Source organism: Eucyclogobius newberryi, unplaced genomic scaffold, assembly GCF_026437365.1.
Source record: "Eucyclogobius newberryi isolate DKJ021-1_F unplaced genomic scaffold, fEucNew1.0.hap1 SCAF_3, whole genome shotgun sequence".
Lineage (NCBI taxonomy): Eukaryota > Metazoa > Chordata > Actinopteri > Gobiiformes > Gobiidae > Eucyclogobius > Eucyclogobius newberryi.
This window is the reverse complement of record NW_027315945.1, coordinates 17,127,275-17,147,309: the sequence shown is the minus strand read 5'-3', so window position 1 is coordinate 17,147,309 and position 20,035 is coordinate 17,127,275. Positions and strand designations below refer to the sequence as shown.

The 20,035-nt window shown below is 40.2% G+C and overlaps 1 protein-coding gene across 1 annotated transcript; it reads right to left on the bottom strand.

Moving 5' to 3' along the window:
• Nucleotides 1–397: 397 nt before the first annotated feature.
• On the bottom strand, nt 398–19,307 carry pomgnt2 (protein O-linked mannose N-acetylglucosaminyltransferase 2 (beta 1,4-)). The gene is made up of 2 exons (XM_072460823.1): nt 18,993–19,307; nt 398–3,022 (listed from the first exon to the last, which is right to left on the bottom strand). The coding sequence occupies exon 2, from the start codon at nt 2,932–2,934 to the stop codon at nt 1,141–1,143; it is 1,794 nt and encodes a 597-aa protein (XP_072316924.1). The 5' UTR covers nt 2,935–3,022; nt 18,993–19,307; the 3' UTR covers nt 398–1,140.
• Between the last annotated feature and the right edge of the window lie 728 nt (nt 19,308–20,035).

Sequence of the window (20,035 nt, the reverse complement as noted above, 5' to 3'; positions counted from 1 at the left end):
CTCACTATACACTAAAAAACCCAAACTTGCATTCTCTCATTCAAGACATAAAGTTAATCTGCTCTATGTGGATGACGGGGGGAATCTAACCAACATTTCATCAAATACATGGCTAAGTCACATCACAGTCTCAACATGGACCAAAATAACAATAATAATCTCTTAAATGTGCATTAAGTTAACAGCATGCCAAGCACAAACATAACAATGGCAACGGGTAAAAACCACCAAAAACGAAATTATTGACAATAAATACATATTTTATGCCATGTAAACAAAAATTGTTTGATTTTTTTTAATTAAAAAAATAATAATAATCTTGTTCCAACTTTCTCTCATACAGTAAGTTTTTGCATTCCAGTGTCAATAACAAAAATACATGTATTAACGTAATACTATACTAAGAAATAATGTTTACCGTATCATTAAAATGTTCAACAACATTACAACACCCATATGTAGAGAAAGCCAACTGAAGCTCATAGGAACAGAAATCTGCAACACTAATTACAATCGAGTGAAACTGCCTCTTTCCACATGAAATTATAATTATGAGGTGTTTTAATTAGCGGCAATTTGAATATCTTGAATAAATAATTTGTGCAGAAAAGCAGATTTGTTTTGACTGGGCAGGACAAGCGCAGCACACAATAATTAGCAGTGTCGCTGTAGATAACAGTTGAAATGGAGGACGGAATAATTCACCGATTAATTTCTGACAGTCTATAATTCGAAAGACTATCTATCAAGAACATTTATTTTATAGTTTACACACTGGAGTAACAGGACATAGCATAGAACATGATAGGCAGAACTCAAAAACGGTACTTTGGTTTCGGCTGGACTCTGATGAGATTAACCACAATCATTCACAGTCAAACACGCCAAAAAACGTATAAAATCTATGCTAAAGTCTTTCTTACCATTGACAGAAAAGCTACATTGCATACTGTAAAAGTTTAAGAATCAGTGTTTTGTCTACCACAAAAACAACTTCATTTTGCACATAAATAGATCTCTTAAAATCTTGTGTCATTCCCTTATTTGAAGAAGTCTGCCTTCTTGAGGAAACATCTACAACCTGTGGAAAAGTCACTGAATGAAGTAAAAAAATTGAGGTTTCCAGTTGTACGTTACATACTATGTCCTGCACATCAGCACATCTGCAAAAGGTCCAAGTAGATTTTTGTTGAAGATACATCGAACCCAAACCAGGTAAGTTGTGAATGGTTTTATATTTTCTGAAAAGGTATAGTTTTGCTGTGGAAGAATGTAAGGCATGTAGGTATTTTCTCCCTGTTCTTGAATCCAAACTTCATATTTCACTTCTCGTACTTTCAAAAACTTTAAATTCCACGGTATCTGCCAAGAGACTGTGAGTTTGGCTTCGTTCGATGTTTGAACTGAAGTCTGACATTGGGGTTCTCTTACTCTTCCTGGGTGTACCAAAGTTGCCGTTTTTGACTTCTTCAAAATCGGTTTAGTTTTCATGCCTTCCTTCAGCGTATCCAAAAATGAGGGTATATCCACCAAGGTGTCCTGGTAGATTCGGAAAAGCCATTCAGGATTCCGACAACACAAGTGTCTCGGAACATCTTTGCTTGCTAGTATCCTTTCCTGTTCTGCCTTTTCCAGGTGGCTGATGCCTCCTTGCTCCCACGGTCTATCGGGATACGTGACAGTATTTTCCTCGATGTTGTTTCTCCATGAAATATAGTGCAAGTCCATACCAGGTAGGGACGCCAAAGTCTTATAAGGAGTGTATTGTTCAGGGTTAACTGCGAATGGGAACAACTCGACAACTACGGCACCTATTGGTAAAAATAGTGACGTGATTAACTGTGCTCCATGCATGCTAACCAACATAAACGCCCCACTTATGACTTGAACTATGCTAGGGTAAGACTGGTCTTCCAAGGACACAGTAACCACCCGCATTTCAAACTCTTGCGCAAGTGCCATGATCAATTCGGCTTCATTCAAAATGAGACGGGTTGTTGAACGGCTAAAAACTATAATGTAATCTTCCTTTTTGTCTTTTTCATCTTCAGCGCTAACATCAGTTTCTTCTTGCCTTGAAATGTTCATTTTGTCCATCAGAGCTTTGGCAAACTGCCGAACTTCATTTCCTGATACCAAAATGTTGGCTTTAGGGCCTTGTGGTTGCACAAAACCATATTGGTACCACGTCGTCATCTTTGACAAGCCAATATACGATTTTGTAAAACACATTAGCTTGCCAAAGTTCTTTAGTTGTTCTTTCAATAGAGGTTGCTTACTGCTAAGAAGTCTGTATAGATCAAAATGAGGCCCCTCACTCCAGCCTTCCATGAAAACTAATCTAGCTTCCTCATCCAAGTCTGAATACTGCTTCATGGTGTAGTACGCAGGCAAGAGGTCGTCATGGAAAACGTGCATTAAATTATCCGGATTGAAACGATTTAAGATAAGGGTCACATCAGGCACAAATACTGGCTTGGGCATAATTTTCAACGCTGCGACTGGCAACTCTAAAAAGTTAAAATATTGCGTGTTATGATCTTCAACGGATGACAAATCCAGCAAGGCAGGTTGAAAGCGTCTGGATCCTAAATTGGGCAACATTACAGACGAATTAGAGTGGAAAAAGACAAACTCTTCTGCGTCCGAGCAGTAACAGAGATAGTCGAATCTGCATATGCGATCTGTATGCATCTTCCCAGTACAAACCATCTGCGTCCCATGTTGTTGTAAAGATTCGAGGGCGACGTGGTAGTCTATTCGCGCTTGGGACAACTCTTGGGATTGCCGGGTCATGTGGAGCTCTTCCTCCAGTAAATCAGCATGCTCACTGAGTTTGGAGTATTTCCAAAGCAGGGCAGCGACCACAGACACTAGCAGCCCGTTGAGGAGGGTGCCGAGGGTCATTCTACACCCAGCCACTGAAGCCCTCATCACAACAGCTGCTCAGGGCCCACCTTCCAACTCCAACCAGGCTCCACCCGAACTGTGAGGGTGCGAGACATCTGCCAACCAGCAAGGCCTGTGAGAGACAAAAGAGAAAAAGGACATATTAGCAAAGGAAGAAGTTATGTCATTCATAAAATGCAATGAAATTAAGATCCAGTTGTTTCAAATCGTTTTTTATCAAGAGGTATAACAGCCAATCCTCTTTTTGGACTATTTTCTGTGTTAAATGGAGCGTTGTTGAGGAATTAAAATCATTTTTAAACATACTGAAACCAGCAGCCTATAGGAAGAGGGATTACAGCTTTTCAAGAATCAATGCAATCTGGAGGAGAACAGAGGAAATCGTCAAGCAGAAGGAATGGACCAACTCTTCCTCCTCAGCTTCTGCCACACATTAGCGAACCTATTTTAGAGATAATGGGTGAATTGTGTCTAAGGCACATTTACCATTGAACTCGAAATCAATTGTGAGACAGCCAATGTCTTGATCTACGTCTATAACTCTGCTAGTTCTTGAGGCACCACCGAAAACAGAGAAATGATGTGTAATTATGACATGAAAAGAGTGCCCTCTAATGCTTTGTTTCGGTCCATCTGAGCTACACAATGTGATGATTCACCAAGGCAAGTCTTAAACTCCCACCGTCACTAGAACCATTTGTTTACCATGGCAAATAAATTTGACTTTTTTCTTGAGCTAACCTTCTCTGGATATGTCAGGACAAATTACACCGGGAGAAAAGAACAACCCGGCACGGCTCTCGACCGGCTCATCTGCATACCCACAGAACAAGTGAGTCATTGAGAGACTAAATCAAACCAGGGGCTAATGGATAGCAGCTGCCAGCCAACACGAGGCAGCCAGCATGCTAAACAACTATCTGAAGAATTCACCTGGATTCATCTGCGGCCAGGGAAAGTTTTTTTTTTTTTTTTTTTTACAAAGGAATCCTTTCATGACTTAAATAATGAATGTAGAAACTCAATGTTCTAAGTTACAGAGCAAGGTTTTTTTCAGAAAATACATACAATTATGTATTTCAGTGAATTAAAAATTCAAAAAGTTAAAATATTGTAAGTAATAATATATGATATTATTATGAATGTTTCAATGCAATTCAGCATGTTTGAAAACTGCATTAGAACAAAATTCAAACGTGGTCAAGTCATTTCTTTCCAGTGAGAAGCATGGACATTCCTTACAATCTATACGTTAATGTATATGTAGTTACCATAAAACATAGTTTCAATAAACTTCTGCAATATTAAAAGATCTATTTCCATCCAGTGGTGCATTCTTTTTCACCATTTGATCTTGTATTGATGATGTGAGAGAGTGACAGGCAGTGTATTTTATCTACTACAGATAAAATACACTGCCTGTCACTGTTCATGAAGCTGCCATACACTCAGAGCCGGACCAATACTAATAATAATCATCACAGGGATGAGATCATTATTACCGTACATTTTTTTTCTCTCAGCTTATTCTAGTGCAATATTTCACACAATATCACCTCATATGCAACAGTGAATCCAACTGTCACAGCACACATGCTTTTTTTAAATTCTCTCACCTACCAATAATATAATGAGGAATAATAATTGTAACTGGTTACGTCTCATCTTGTACCTTCAGTTTGTCTTTTCCCACTTCCTGTTTTTTTCACACTAGAAACACCTTTTGCCTTTTCTTCCCACAAGTGTCAGGGATGTCTCTCAAGCGTTGTAATCATTTGTACAAGTTTCTAAGGTCCCTGGAATGTTTTAAATACCACAAGTACAATATTTAGGAGGGAAGTGAGAAGATGTAATTAAATTAAAAAGACAGAAATGATTCAATCAGTGATGCAAGATCGATCCTAAGAAATTGTATTAAGAAGCTGCTGTGCTGAATACAATGGGTTTACATTCATTGCCCTTAAAGTTACAGTGAGTGAACTAAATGCTACCTTTGCTGACAGGAAGAGTTCAAGCTGAGAGTGACGGGAGGTGAAGCTCGGGCTACATTTGAAATAAGAAAAAGGGATAATGGAATGTCTGTTTTGCCCAAGGTTAAACTGCAAGCATATTAGGAGGATTTCAAAAGTAAGCTTATATATATATTGTCTCGTGTCCTTGGAAAGATGCTTACATTAGTGTTCTACTAACACCAGTCACACTAATTTAGTTTTATTATTGATGGGTTTCAGATGACATCACAGCATTCTATTCATGGGTTTCAGCCAAAGGATTCTTTGATTTTGTGAGGACCTTTCCCCATTCAAGTCAAGTCAAGACGGAATCCTTTACCAAATGAATGTTGTTAATTTGCAGATTGTTGTTGTAATATCGCAGGTTCTAGGATCTTGTCACTTCAGGAAAATGCCATGTGATCAATACAAAAAGCAAATTGCAGCGACTAATCGTGACAAGTCAACCACCAAAAAAATAATCGTAATATGGATTATACAGACTCTAAAATACATACAAGAATGTTTACAGCATTATTAAATCAAAATGTCAAAAGAGAATAAACTATTTCTGATCATCAACAATACACTATTTTACATGTAGTGTTCATTTAGTTAGTTAGTAGATTAGTTGACTACTAAAATAATCATTGCATCCCTAATAGTAATGGTAAATAAAATGCTACATTTTTGCGAGAACATTATATAAAATGTTACCGTTTATACTATTTTGGGGCTTCCAAAGGGGGAAAAAAGGCATTGGTATGAATCATAAATGCTACACGAGTTCTGTCCTGTAGCTCTGGGTAAAATGGCCCACTTCCCGACACAGCGGTGCAGCACAGGCATCCATACATCAAACCCAACAGGCAGCTCTCTCCGGTTACAGCAAGGAAGGGTTTAGCCATACTTCCTTTTACTTCTGGCTTTGAGGACTTTGTACTGCTGTTAAACCACTCAGGAGGACACAAAATGGTTCCCATTTATTTTGCAGAGACTATTGTGCAAAATATGTGTTGTATGTAAAATCCAAAACACCAGTTGAGACTTGCTTTTTACAGCTTTTAATGCCATTGTCTTCCAAAATGTAATGCAATGTGTCGAATTGTTATAAGACAAATCTATAAAGGGGAACATTTAAATAAGGGTGAAAGTAACTCCACCAAATGACCATGTTATTTACCAAAAAAGTTTAAATCAATGTGCAGCCCTTCCATTTACGATAATGTCTTATATGCAAATCTCAAAACCTATTCAACTTTTTAAGAGATGGTTGAGCAAAAGATAAAGAAAGCAGTTCACCCACAAGTCTCACGGCACAAAAACCATCCATATTTATTATTCTCTGATTGAATGTTATTTGTTCTGTCCCCACAGTCTTTTGGCTTGTGCTAATTTTAACCTCCAAATGGAAAGGTTAGGCCTTTTTTTCCACATTCAATTTACTGGAAATGATGAGGCTTTCAAGATTCAGAAACATTCAGCAGGTAAATTCAACAAGACAAAGACCAGCTCTTGATCGGCTGTTAAATGCTAGCATATTTGAACGATAACACAAAATGGCAAAAAACGTGTGTGTTAAAAAGCATAAAGTATCATTACATTACAATAATGTACAAACATCTCACTGCGACAAAAACTAAAATATGTTAAGAAGTCGGAGGATCATACAAAAACAACTCTATACAACCCAAAAAAGATTGAGTTTTGATTTTGGGTCTGGTCATTGCGAGATAGGACCAGGGCCTGCTTTTGAGTGCTTCACTTTCATATAATTTATTTGGAATATTGTGTATCTTTGATACATTTGCCTCAACTTAAAGACGGTATGGACGATTTTTCGGCGATTTGAGAACGCAGGTGGAAGTGCGCATGCGCACTCCCCCGTGCAGACTGATACAACACACACGTGCGTTTGTTTATTAGCGCGACGGAGCGCATCGCATCTCTCGTCTCCCGTAGATTTCTGTCCACTTCTGCGTCAGCTCGAACTGTCTTTCTCCGTCTTCATTTTGCCCCGTACACTGAGGGAACTATATTATGATAGATCCATGCGCTTAGGCACGCGGAAACGTGGGCACGAGCCTGACGCGGCTGCAGGTGAGCGGTAGGTGCGTTTTATGATTGATACGTGGCAGAACTAATCGGCAGTCCACGCCACGAGGAAATATGATAAAAATTTGCTGAAAAAATCGTCCATACCACCTTTGATTCTGTCTAAAATGTTAAACCTGATACCTAATATGATTCATCAATTTGTCTTTGACCTTATAGTCCACGATTGTTTTAAACTATGTCCCCAATGCCCACTACACAAAGCCTGGTGACATTGAAATGACCACAACAAGCGCTTTTCAATTTCCCCATGTGGGACAATAAAGGAATATCTTATCTTATCTTATTTCAAATCTGGGCCAGGGTTGACAGGACAACTGTGGGCTAGATCTGATGTGTATTTGAAGACTAATACAAAAAATGATGTTGACAATGGGCAGTTGGAAAGGGGGCCAAACTAAGGATATTCATAGTTTATATGCAAATAACTATTCTAAAAATATCAAAAGACAAGTGGGGCCCACCAAAAACAATGCTCTTCACTGCCTTAAAAAACATTGCTGCATAATAAGCACATAAATAAAGGTTAATGTTATTTTCTGTGACAAGATGTCATCCCCAGTCAGAAGAGATTTAAATCAAAGAGTTGCTACAGTACAGTGGGCTCACTGCATATGCAACAGCCAAAAACACAAATGAAATCCAATGCAAGGAGGAAGCTACTGTATGCTGGAACAGCATTGTGTTAGTAGCCTGTATTTGGTGGGTAAGGAGTAAAAAAAGACACTGCAAATTTATTCAAAATATGCCAAAAACAAACGACGTTCAACAGTAATTTAATAGAGGACCAAAATAGCAGCAGAAACATCTTTGCAGAAAAATGTTGCACATTCTAACAAAAATCCAAATAATAAAGTAGAAAGATAAACACATACATACATACAAACATAATAAGCTAAAACTACTAAGTACTTTATGGATGCATTTTAAAAGTTGTGTTGATTTAGACATTTAGTCTCATCAAAACCACTGCAATGCAACAATGGAACCAGCTTCAAAACTGATCGAAAACTGCAGAACTGTGAGCGGATTTTCACATGCAGGTTTTATTTTTGAAATACCTATATCACATTTATGAAACCTTTGTGTATGGCCTGGAGTCCATTTTTTCAACAAAGTTGTGTGAAGATAGGGGGTCGTTGAACAAGGACCTTTTATCACTCAAGGCTCAAAGAATCAGGACAATTCGAGATTACTCAAACATGGCCACAGCTTCAGTATGATCTGAGAATGTAAAACATATACAATCGATATGTTTTTGTACAAACTAAACCAAAAAGATCATTATTCTGACATTGTTCATCATTTCACAATTACAGCCAAATTAAAAAGCCTATTCTCTGCTGTGAGGGAGATAGTTTCCAAACCAAAGCCAAAGGGACCACATTAACGCTGGATCAAACTAGCCTCATAGCGTTTCTCACAGCTCATTGCCCCGCGGTGAAAATACTGCTTTATATTAACACTAGCCACATTTGCATTATGACATCCAACTGGCTCCTTGTGTAGACAATGACAAGGTCGCTTTGTGCAGAGCCAGGAGCAGCAGCAGCTCCTCTCTCCTCCTCCTCCTCCTCCTCCTCTCTCCTCCTCCTCTCTCCTCCTCCGCCTCTCCTCCTCCTCCTCTCTCCTCCTCCTCTCTCCTCCTCCGCCTCTCCTCCTCCTCCTCACTCCTCCTCACTCCTCCTCCTCCTCCTCCTCTCTCCTCCTCTCTCCTCCTCTCTCCTCCTCACTCCTCCTCCGCCTCTCCGCCTCTCCTCCTCTCCTCCTCCTCCTCACTCCTCCTCTCTCCTCCTCTCTCCTCCTCTCTCCTCCTCTCTCCTCCTCCGCCTCTCCTCCTCTCCTCCTCCTCCTCACTCCTCCTCACTCCTCCTCACTCCTCCTCCTCACTCCTCCTCATTCCTCCTCCTCCTCCTCTCCTCCTCCGCCTCTCCTCCTCCTCCTCACTCCTCCTCACTCCTCCTCCTCCTCTCTCCTCCTCTCTCCTCCTCTCTCCTCCTCTCTCCTCCTCTCTCCTCCTCACTCCTCCTCCGCCTCTCCGCCTCTCCTCCTCTCCTCCTCTCCTCCTCCTCCTCACTCCTCCTCTCTCCTCCTCTCTCCTCCTCTCCTCCTCCTCCTCCTCCTCACTCCTCCTCACTCCTCCTCACTCCTCCTCATTCCTCCTCATTCCTCCTCCTCCGCCTCTCCTCCTCCGCCTCTCCTCCTCCGCCTCTCCTCCTCCTCCTCTCCACACATCTCCACACATCTCCCTGTGGGACACACCAAATGCCCTTTGCAGTTTGTCCGCGCCAACAACCCCAGCTCCAGCAAATGTCACTACTGCCGCTGCACCAAGACCAAAAAGAAGAAAGAACAATGCTCCATTTACATCTCCACATGCCCTCCTACTGAAAACAGCTATAAGGACAGAGGGCTGTTTACTAAAGGTTCCACTATTTACAACATGCAGGGGTAGTAGACAAAAGAGAGCATACGAGCCACTTCAGATTCAAATGCTCAAAAGGTTTTGAAAAGGGGATGGGATTGGACTGACCCTGAAGTGACTTCAGACTCTTAAGAACTGAAAACTGGAGCGACAAAGGTCAAAGTGGTTTCTTATGCAAAAGATTGAGCAAACTATTGCAGCAAAATACAGATGATTTATTGACAATCCATGTTGAAAAAAATATGTCATTTGCGCCTTCTTAATACCACCAACTACGCAATTAACCAACAGCAAACATGCATGGGCTCCTTCTTGGCAAATTATTCTGCCATGCTTAAAGAGATCCTAGAACAGGTATAATGAAGGAGAACATCTTCCCCCCACACAAAGGTTGTTTGAAGAAATCAGGTTGCACCAATTATCAGGGACCACACTGTAAAAACATGCCAAATATTCATAGAAATCACAAACCGCAATTTGTAAAGAGGTGAGGAACAAAGTTAATAGTATAGGACAGATAGTGTAGTGATGCGCAACGAATGGAAGAGTTTAACTTTGTCAAAATGGGGCGTACAACCAATGCAGGCTTGTGTTCCATCCAAAACCAAGGCTCTACACCGGGTTTGACCGTGTCTTTATGTAAAGCAGTGAGTTTGGCTGAATTTAGATGCTTCAGAACTGGAAATATATTGTTTTCAATCTTGAAGCGAGCGCCCTTTATCAATAAATGTGAAAAACAGCTGCTGCTAATGTGCACTAGCTTGACTTTTGCCATTTTGTTTTAGACCGAGTCAGTGTTTTCTCATGTCCAATCATTGTGCAGACCTGGCGCCTAAGAGGGCAAGACCCCTCCGGGAGGTTTAACGGACCGGTTCTGGTTTGTCAGACCAGGTCCTGTTCTTTGCTCCGCCTCCACCATTCCAGACCCGCCCCCCTCATCAGCTGCACCCTCCCAGCTATAGATTGGCTCAGGTGTAAAAGGATGAGCCAGCACCAAATCTAGGGCCAGAGGGTCCTCGCTGCAGCGTTGCTTTGTTGATTTATATTAGTTAATTATTTTTGTAGCACATTTATATATTTCTGTAAATACTGGCCCCTGATTTGGTGCTGGCTCGTCCTTTTACACCCGAGCCAATCTATAGCTGGGAGGGTGTAGCTGATGAGGGGAGCGGGGTCTGGAATGGTGGAGGCCTGGGTCCATAACATAGACAAATCAATAGTCAACCATACATTTAATCATTTTGTGTGTAAAAATATCCAGGCACAACAAAGTAAACATGATACACCAAATATATGCAAAGTGATAAGGTTCTTTTTGACAACTGACATAAATTCATCCTACTTGTGAAAAATCTTATGTCAATGTATTAACAATTTAAATTCAAGAGGAGGAGTGACTGACACTCCTCTTTTGATACAACTGTTTCATGATCCGTCGGTAGTGACGGAGCAGAGGAAGTGTTAGCTCCTCACATCTGGGCCCGGCCTGTTTGAATCTCCTCATGTTAAAATGGGAGCTGTCACCAGCCCCCCGGGGCAGCCCTTCAGGTGCTCTGTTAAATCTGTAGCGCCAACACTCGCACTGCTGTTGCTTCTCATACACAATTTTGGTGCAGTGCTCGGCTCTTTCCCCTTTATTTTGTTTGTTTGTCTCATTGTGCAGTCTTCGTCCAACACAATGGTCCACATAGGCCTGAGTCTTGTTGTCTTTAATGAGGAAAGACCATTACAAGATTCTACAACCTGTGGAGAGCTGCAGGAGTGGAGCAAATTGGGCAAGTGACAAGAAGAAAAGCTGAGGGCATGTGTACACAATAGTTCAACAACCTGTACATTTTTACCAACAGTTGTTTAAGTGTAATGAAGAAGCCAGGCACACTGTAAGACGGGAGTTATCTTTCCTCTGTGATTCCATTATTGTCTGTTAATTAGCTCCTCTCTTCACTGGATGTGCCCCACTGCTGAGAAAATCACTGCTTTGGTTTGACCCTCACATTTGCAGCCAACTCCGACCCTGCTGCTGTTTGGTACAGGGCCAATACATTTTATTATAGGCCGTTACAAAATAATAGACTTCTTCAAACCACAACTGATACAACCAGAAGGCTAAATCACGTACTACATTTACTCAGACGTCTACTAACCTGTGTTTCCTGACGTAATGAGAGTTTGAAATGGTGAGAAACTGTTCACAAAGCTGTCCTGATTAAAGTAGTAATTATTTTTAAAAGACTGTCCATAAGATGTGCAATACTCACAATTGGCATGCGTCATTGAAGGTGCACTATGTATCATTTCTGGTAGCTAATTGCTCGTCTGCTCGTCTCCATGTCTCCATTGGTAATGCAAACAAGTGTAAATAATTATTAGCTATTGTCATCTCCCAGACATTGATCTGTCCTAAATAAATTGTAGGTTTTGGACACATGAGCTTGTTGTAGAGGAATTTTAATAACCTTTAGGCGCTAAATTATAAATGGATAACAATGATTCCTTTTTAGTTCATGGATTTGTGCGTTGGTTAGAGTTTACTTCCATTTTGAGCTTTTGATGCAGCTTTTCTTGGGTTATTTGTAGCACACTCCCACATGAAAACAACTCCTACAGCATGAAGCGGTAACTCTGCAACTATTTTTGACTAATATTCCAGCACATTTACAGTAACATTCAAATATTTATCCCAAAGTCTCTGTGATGCCAGCTCAAACACAGTGTGCTGCAGAAGAGTTGAGGGGAGAAGCTCTTGTGCATCTTGACCTTGTAAACCCTGAGGCACGACGCCCACAGACAAGTTCTAGAGTTATTAAAAAAAGAAAGCAAGGAAAAAAACAATCAAAGAAAATATGAACTGCGGATTTGAAGTTATTCAGCAAGCCCCAACAAGGTCAGAGCTGACATAGTGAGAGCCAAGGGATTGTACATTAAAATCAATATGCATTCCAGTATTTTAGTCCCTTTACAGTGATTTTCTAAACAATAAAAGAAAAGAAAAATCATACAGGAATGCTTATAATACAAAATGCAGTATATATAGTAATAGTTATAATCATTGTGAGAAGAAACATCACAATTTTAGAATCATTGACACCATGGCCAAACAGGGAAACCCTTAATTTTCTTTCCATCACAATAATCGAGTTCCACTCCTTCAGTATGTGACCAGGTTTACAAAATCAAACTCATCACTACTACAGAAATAGACTTGCACGAAGTTGTCATACATTAGAGCAGGGCGGGTCCCTTGAGTCTTCCTTTATTTAAAAAACTATCTTGCCTCCACAGTATATTTCAACAACAGAAACAGGGTCAGAATCTAACCTCTAACGACCCGATTTACTAAAAATAAATCTCAAAGTTTGCGCGTGGCCAAAATATTCAGCCTTCAGCGTAGCAATCCCTTCATACTCCCAATTTAAAAAAAAGATCCTTACAGTTTTTGGACCGAGATCTATGTTGCCTTTATTCTCGCAAATAAAAAAGGCAAGCGTTTTTCTTTCTTCCTCAAAACCGTCAGTGGCTGGAGTTTAGCCGGCGTTAGCGGATAGCATCTGCGTTTACTCTGGAGACGATGAGCGCCCCGATGATGTGAGCAGAGAAAGCGGCGCGGCCAGGGCAGCCTAATGCATTTTAATGAGAATCCTTGAAAGTGGAGGTGCTGAAGACGGGAGAAAATAACAACATCACCCCCCCTCCAGCGCTGTTTGTTGTCCCCGGATCAACATATTTTTGCCATTTACAACAAGCTTTTCTGTCTCGTGTTTGCCTTTTCCGAGCTCGTGTTTCCTTCACCTTTCACATCACCTTGCCGAGCCTTGACAAGCGTTGCATTAGGCCTAGAGAAGCGCCCTATCTCCTCTCTCCCGCGTCCCTCCGTTCTCTGCAGCAATTCGATACCATTTGGCCGTCACGGAGCGTCCTCATTGGCTGTCATCTTTATGCCTGAACTAAATGTGGCGTGTCAGTTCACATCAAGCGCTGCGGAGCTCACAGTGGCACGCGGGAGAATCAACGTCCCGGCGGCCATTATCGGGCTGCACAAAGACAACCTTCCCTCGAATCGCATCTACGCTCCGTCAACGAGTTCGGACTAAACATGGCATCTGCAGCGAAGACAGGAGAGCGTTAACCCATATTGTGTTATGGACGCACATACGTTTTTAGGCCCCAATATGTAAAGCAAAAGGTATTTGCAACATGAATCAGCTCAGGTCGGTCCAATGTTAAAGAAATAGCGTGAAAATAGTAAGATGCTGTCAATGTTGTGGTATATTTCATGCAAGAAATAAAGTTGGTATCAGTAAAAATGTACTGAGAAGTGTGGGTCCATCATTTAATCACCCGCACAGAGAGCTGTTGCTTCATAAATGCGGAGCGATGCCATCATCCAGTTTGGAGGTGAGAAAATAGACTTGGTGCTTCACAATGACGACAGTGTCAGAAATGGCCTCAGTCGGAGCCCTTATTTTTGATCATAGATTCACAGGGTGTTTTAAAACCTATTTTCCATCTGAAGGAGGTGGGAGATGTCATGAAAAAGTCGTTTTGGAGAAATGCAAAACCAGAATATTGAGTGTAGTCTGTACTAAAGGTAATGAAAAGGCCTACAAAAGGAGCTGATATAGACACATTTTAGCTTTCTTGATGGACTGCCATGATCTGGACATTGTCATTGGCTTATTATGAATATATGGATTCCAGATATTCATTGTGACGGTGACATCTAGAATATCACCATCATTATTAAGACAATAAACAATTCAGTTTTAGGGCACTGTCACATCAGTCATTATTCGCTCCTAAATTGAGCGCATTTTAATCCTGAAAGTGGATTTGGTTTGGTCCTGTTCTAGTCCTTGTTTAGCCCTACTTTAGTCCAGTTTTAGTTTTGAGTAGAGCCCTTGTCTAGTCCCAATTTTGATGTGGTGAATGTGGAAGTGTGAACGCACCCTAGTCCTTGGTGTTATAAGATTAGTAGACATTTGTATTCCTGTTTTAGGCTTAGCTCTATTTCTGTATTGAATTTGAAGAACTCATGTGACCCTTAGTGAAAAACGGAACGATGCGCAACTCCGGCTCTCCATCATACGTCAATGACACTGCCCTAACCGTCCTTGTGTAAAATGCAGGAGTTTTTAAGACATGCTTATCCGCTGTGAGCTGGCACTGGTCCCAACGGAGTCCAGGCAGAGGCGGTGCTGATGAGGAAGTGACAGACGGACAAAGAGGAACAAAGCGAATAGGACACGAGCGAAAAGGAGAACGCTGCGATTCAGCATTGCCCTGGGACATGAGAGAGATGCACAAAGAGGACACGAACAGACGCTAAAGGGAGGAATGCTCATATTTGAAAAGGTCATTTAAGTGCAAGCTGTACACAACTCATAATGCGAACAATGACAATGTTATACAAGGTCATTTTCACATTTTTCTCCATTTGAAATTCCACATTCGAGGTTTGATTAGGTCACATAACCCGTCTTTGCCAATACTGTTATAAACTGATATTAAACCTATGCCAAGGCCCGCAAATTGAAGTAAAGTTTTAGAAAAGTTCACATCAATTAACTTTTCACTTTTGTCAAAACAATCAAAACAACTTCTGGGTTATGAAACCATTTGTTAAACTTGTGATTCGTTCTTGTTTAAGCATAAAGCCCATCTCCCTAGCTTCAAACGTTCACCTGTTTCTACAAGAAATAGAAAAAATATGTATCAGCAAAAGAAATCCCCTGATATCACCAATATGTATATTAGCACAGATATCCCCAGGCTAGACCGCATTTCTTTCAGTTATAAATCCTAACCTCCACATAAAATTAAAGCAAATACATCTCCATTTCAAATATTGATTTATTCTTTATGATTGAAGTTACTCGTGCTAACTGGGAATCTAGATTAATAATGATGACAATAACATTTGAAACAAAGATCAAATAAAGCTACAATTTCTACCTACAAACTAACAACAGAAACCTGCAGTATTGTCATTTTGTATTATTTAGAACATAAGCATGAATCTAAAAACAGTCGTGCTGTGTATTCTTATCTTATAAAAGAAAAGAAAAAAGGTAATGCAACCAAGGTCTGCTTTCACTGTTTATAACATGATTCTTGAATAAAAGCAAAAAGAATGAGATTTCCCTGTGAGAGATGAAAAGAAAACCGTCACTAAAGTCAGACGAAGTGTACATGTGGTTTGTGTTTCAATCACACAGTACGGCAGTCAGAAAACGCTGAATGAGCTCGTCCTTGGCCTCTGTCCTGACCTCACATCAGTTTTCAATAAGGTGTGATCAAATAGAGAACTCTCACCGCTCTTAGTACACATGAAAGAACGGCCACTAATTGGTTTTCTGAACATTAATAAATAAATACAAATATAATCGCATTTATATGTTCTAACGCTGTAATTTTCATGAAGCCACTTGCATATACTGTACTGCAAGTAAATAATTGACAGGCTTTTGTATATCTAGTAGTTATTATTATCCACTGCAATGCAAATTACTAGAATTTTCGGCAAATGTTGTACTTCATCGATAAACAAAAAGAGGATTTTTCATATGACGAAGAACAAGAAGACTGTCCTTTCTTGATGTAGTATTGACAATGATCTTTTGGGAGGAAACCATAAAGCTGCATATCAGATTGAACCCTGCAGCAACAAATGTGACGATGGTGACTGATTTGAAACGACTTCCATCGCCACAGCTCAACTCACGCACACACTAGGGATGGGACGACAATGATTAATAATATCTTAATGCGATAAATGGTAGAAATAATCATTTGTGCTACATTTTGTATAATCGTGATGATCGCTAACGACAAATATAATCGTCACCAGGTTGTGCAGAAAAAAGCTGCTCATCAATGATGTTGTTCTCTTCTAGATTGTTGTTTTTACTATTCTATAATGATTGTTTGAACGTGGAAATTATTCATAAAAGGTTAAATTATAAATATTAATATCCATAACATTCTAAAACCGTCACCCATTTCAAGAATGATTGTGATATTATTCTTACGTTTGGCCATGATAATTGTGTCACAAATTATCAATATGTTCCCATACCTAGAACACACTCGTACACGGGCATGAAGGGTGAAGGGTCTCGCCCAAGGACACATCATTAATATGCTCCGAGACAAGATCAAACCGTCGACCTACGGCCACCAGAACTCTGCAGTCATGGCTTCTTGCATTTGTTAGACAAAAGATCATTTGCAAAGGGCGCTGGAATACTACAGTTGAATAAAATGTCACAAATGTATTTATATTTTACTATCATCACAGGCACAGCTATATTTTCCCAAAGAGGCTTAAACCCAGCTTTCGTTGCCGAGACGATTATTAGAGTTGCAAAAGCCCGCTCTGAAACTGTGTCTAATATGTTTACAAAAGAACTGTAGTGCATCAGCCGTGAAACTTTGAAAATCAACTCAAATCTGCTCAACCGAAAAGACTGGTGTTACAAATATATACAGCAGTGATTTGGGGGGAGAAAGAGGAGAGCGAAAGAGAGAGAGATGGAGAGATTGTGAGCACATTTCCTTGTTGAACATGTAGTATTCACAGCCGATCCAAACTTGTGTTTTATTTGAGCAAGTCAGCGTTTTGTGAGCTGTGGCGAAGAATAGCTTTGAATTATTCTCAAAGACAAGGGCAGAGATTTAGATGAAAGACGAGGAATAAATGGGAGAGCGAAAGGCAGACGGGGAAATAAAATGTTACATGTGTACTTTAAAAGGCCTCGCAAAACAGAAGCAATCCAAATACAAACAATTATGGATGTCTTAAGAATAATGGTATTGTTACAACCCCTGGCATGATAAAATGATTCTTATAAATAATTCAGCTGGCAAAATAGAGGGCAAGACCTACATTTGCAAAGCACAGCTACTTTCCATCATTTAAAATCATCTGGGTGCGTGCGTATTGTATACGTGTATTGAAAAAATTCACAACTGAATAGTACAAATTATAATAATTATTATATCGTACACTTTTGTTTATTTCAGGCAGATTTAGTATTTGTTCAGTGCTAAATATTGCGCTGGGTTTTGCCTTTTTTAGTCCTGTTGTCGTCCTGAAAACGTATAATGTTTAGCTACATTTAATGACCGATTTTTGCCAGCAAGACATTTCTGGGGGAGAGTCCGCCATCCGCTTGTCTCTAAAGTCATTGTAAAGTAGGTCTTGCCCTCTCTGCTTTGCCTGGAATGTTCCACAGTATGGCCTGAAAACATGTCCATCTTCACAGGTGATATCACACGACAAAGTTACTAATCAGATCTGTGGAGATGTTTGATAGTCGACTGTGAAATATTCCAGACCAAACTACACGGCAGGCGCTACAGGAAAAAAACAAACAGACTCTCTAATATTTAGTTGAAGCGCCTTTAACTTTACACTCATTCATAACAAACAATTAGATTAGTTTCCGTTTCTCCTTAAATGTTTTCTCTTTTTTTGACCCTTCTCAAACACTCTGACATCTTTTTCATGACCACGGGATTTGTCTTTCCACATGGTTGTTTCTGAAATGAGAAGTCATTGCATCAGTTGGATATAAATACCGTGTTGCAGCAGAAAGATCATCATCACCTGCAGCATTTATCCAGCTGGAGGCTCGTATCTACTGTATTTGCTTAGTTGAATCCAAGTGGTGACTTTTTGTTGATTTATTTGGTCAGGTAGTGAATAACCTCAGCATGAAGCGCAAGTGACGGTCCCTCCAACAGAACTGTCCAAGCTAAAGCATCTGGGAGCTGCTGGAATCCTGCCATAGCACTATTACAAATATAGCAAATGCCTGGCACTTAAAATACCAAGACTATTAGAGAAGCAAAATGTGCATGGATTGAACTCAATTACCTCTCTTCAAACAGCATTGGCTCAATAAATAATTCTCCCTTTTATGCAAGATTATTTTGAGCAGTGCTATTTAGACATAGACACAACAAAGCAAAACTAGAATTCCACTAAACGATTGTCAACTTCAGTACACAGCTGCTGTAAAACAACATCAAAAAACGATAGCCTTTGTAATGGATTGTTGAGTGCAAATTTGTCATGACACCCACTTTACTACGTAGACTGAAAGCCTCCAATCATTTAAGGTCAAATAAGAGTCTACAGGTAGTGCAGATTTAATTCAGTGATGAAAACCTAGAAAAACAACAAAAACAAACTAGATCTGTTGTATTTAGATGTTTTTTCCCCGGCAAACTCATACATTGTGTGGATTTTGACACATCAGCAAAGTGTACATTCAACTATATTGTTTGCATGTCACTACTTGTAAAAACAAAGTCAGTAAATACACTTTAATAGCACTTTTACAGCCAACACTCTCTGGATCTCGTGGGTTAGATGTCATCTATGTCTCTACTCGCATCTTGAACAATTACAGTCCGTCAGGTGGAAAGCTTTCACATCACCTACTCTCATCAATAACTCTCAGTTACAGTGACCCCTGCGAACACAGAGACGCGCTGTCACAGGGAAACACATCAGCATTTCATCAGCAAACATCCAGGATTCTTACCTTCAATCAAAACGTGATGAATAGATGACAGGTTAGCTCATTTATTTAGGCAGCAACAGCCTCAGTCCCATTCATTTGCCCGACGATCTGAGCATGGAGATGAAGTCATCTAAAGAGGGAGGGAAAAGACAAATGTCTCCGATCGAAGTGGACTCTTTCCGCTGAAATAACCTCGTGTTAACTCATTAAATGTTGCTCCACGTAACAGCAGCTTTAGGCGTTGTTTACAGCTAGCCTAGCAGTCAGAGAGGCAGCGAGAGCAGCCGCTTTTGGAAAGACTTCACTCGGCTGCGCTCAGGCTCCACCCACTGCCGGGGGAAGTCTCGTGTCAAGTCTCGCGAGAACATCATACTTTCAACATGATCAGCGATGGGCTTTCTCGTCTTCATCGCAGATGGTTTATCTTGTTTATTTTGCTTGGTCTTGTAAAGTGACGAGTCTCATTCTGAAACTTTGTCCACAATTGCTCTAAGGTCTAAAACAATGGCAAAAAAACAAAAACTCTACAATCGACTCGGCAAATGTGAAGGGTATTTTAAAACTATGGTAAAATAAAAATGAATGAAAAATAATAAATATTATATTAAAAATATATATATTAAAATACCATGCAATGGCAACAAGCCATTGTGAGTGACTGCGTAATGCATGGCTGTATCTTGTACAGTTTACGTGACGATGATGTCAGGCCTTTGAAATGATGTCACTGACAATGATGTCACCAATCACCAACATTCTGCGATTCTGAGAAAACAACAAGACCGAGGGATACCGAAGTAACTCCGACACCAAAGAAGAAGAAAGTAACTCAGAGATTCGGCCTCGCTCTCTCTTATTCCCTCTCTTTCTTTCTGTTCTCCTGTTGTTTCCTGTTCAGTTGGCGGCCAACAGCCAATAAAAGCAGCACAACTTAAAGTCAGTCAGAGATTAAGACTTTTTTTTTTTTTTACAGTATAGCGTAAAACACATACTTTGAAGACACACAACTACAGCAGGGGCAGTAATGTAACACTTGGATACCAGCTGCAATAAAACGCCAAAGA

Coding starts and splice junctions, on each gene's coding strand:
- pomgnt2 (XM_072460823.1), bottom strand. CDS start 2,934: ATGAGGGCTTCAGTGGCTGGGTGTAGAATGACCCTCGGCACCCTCCTC.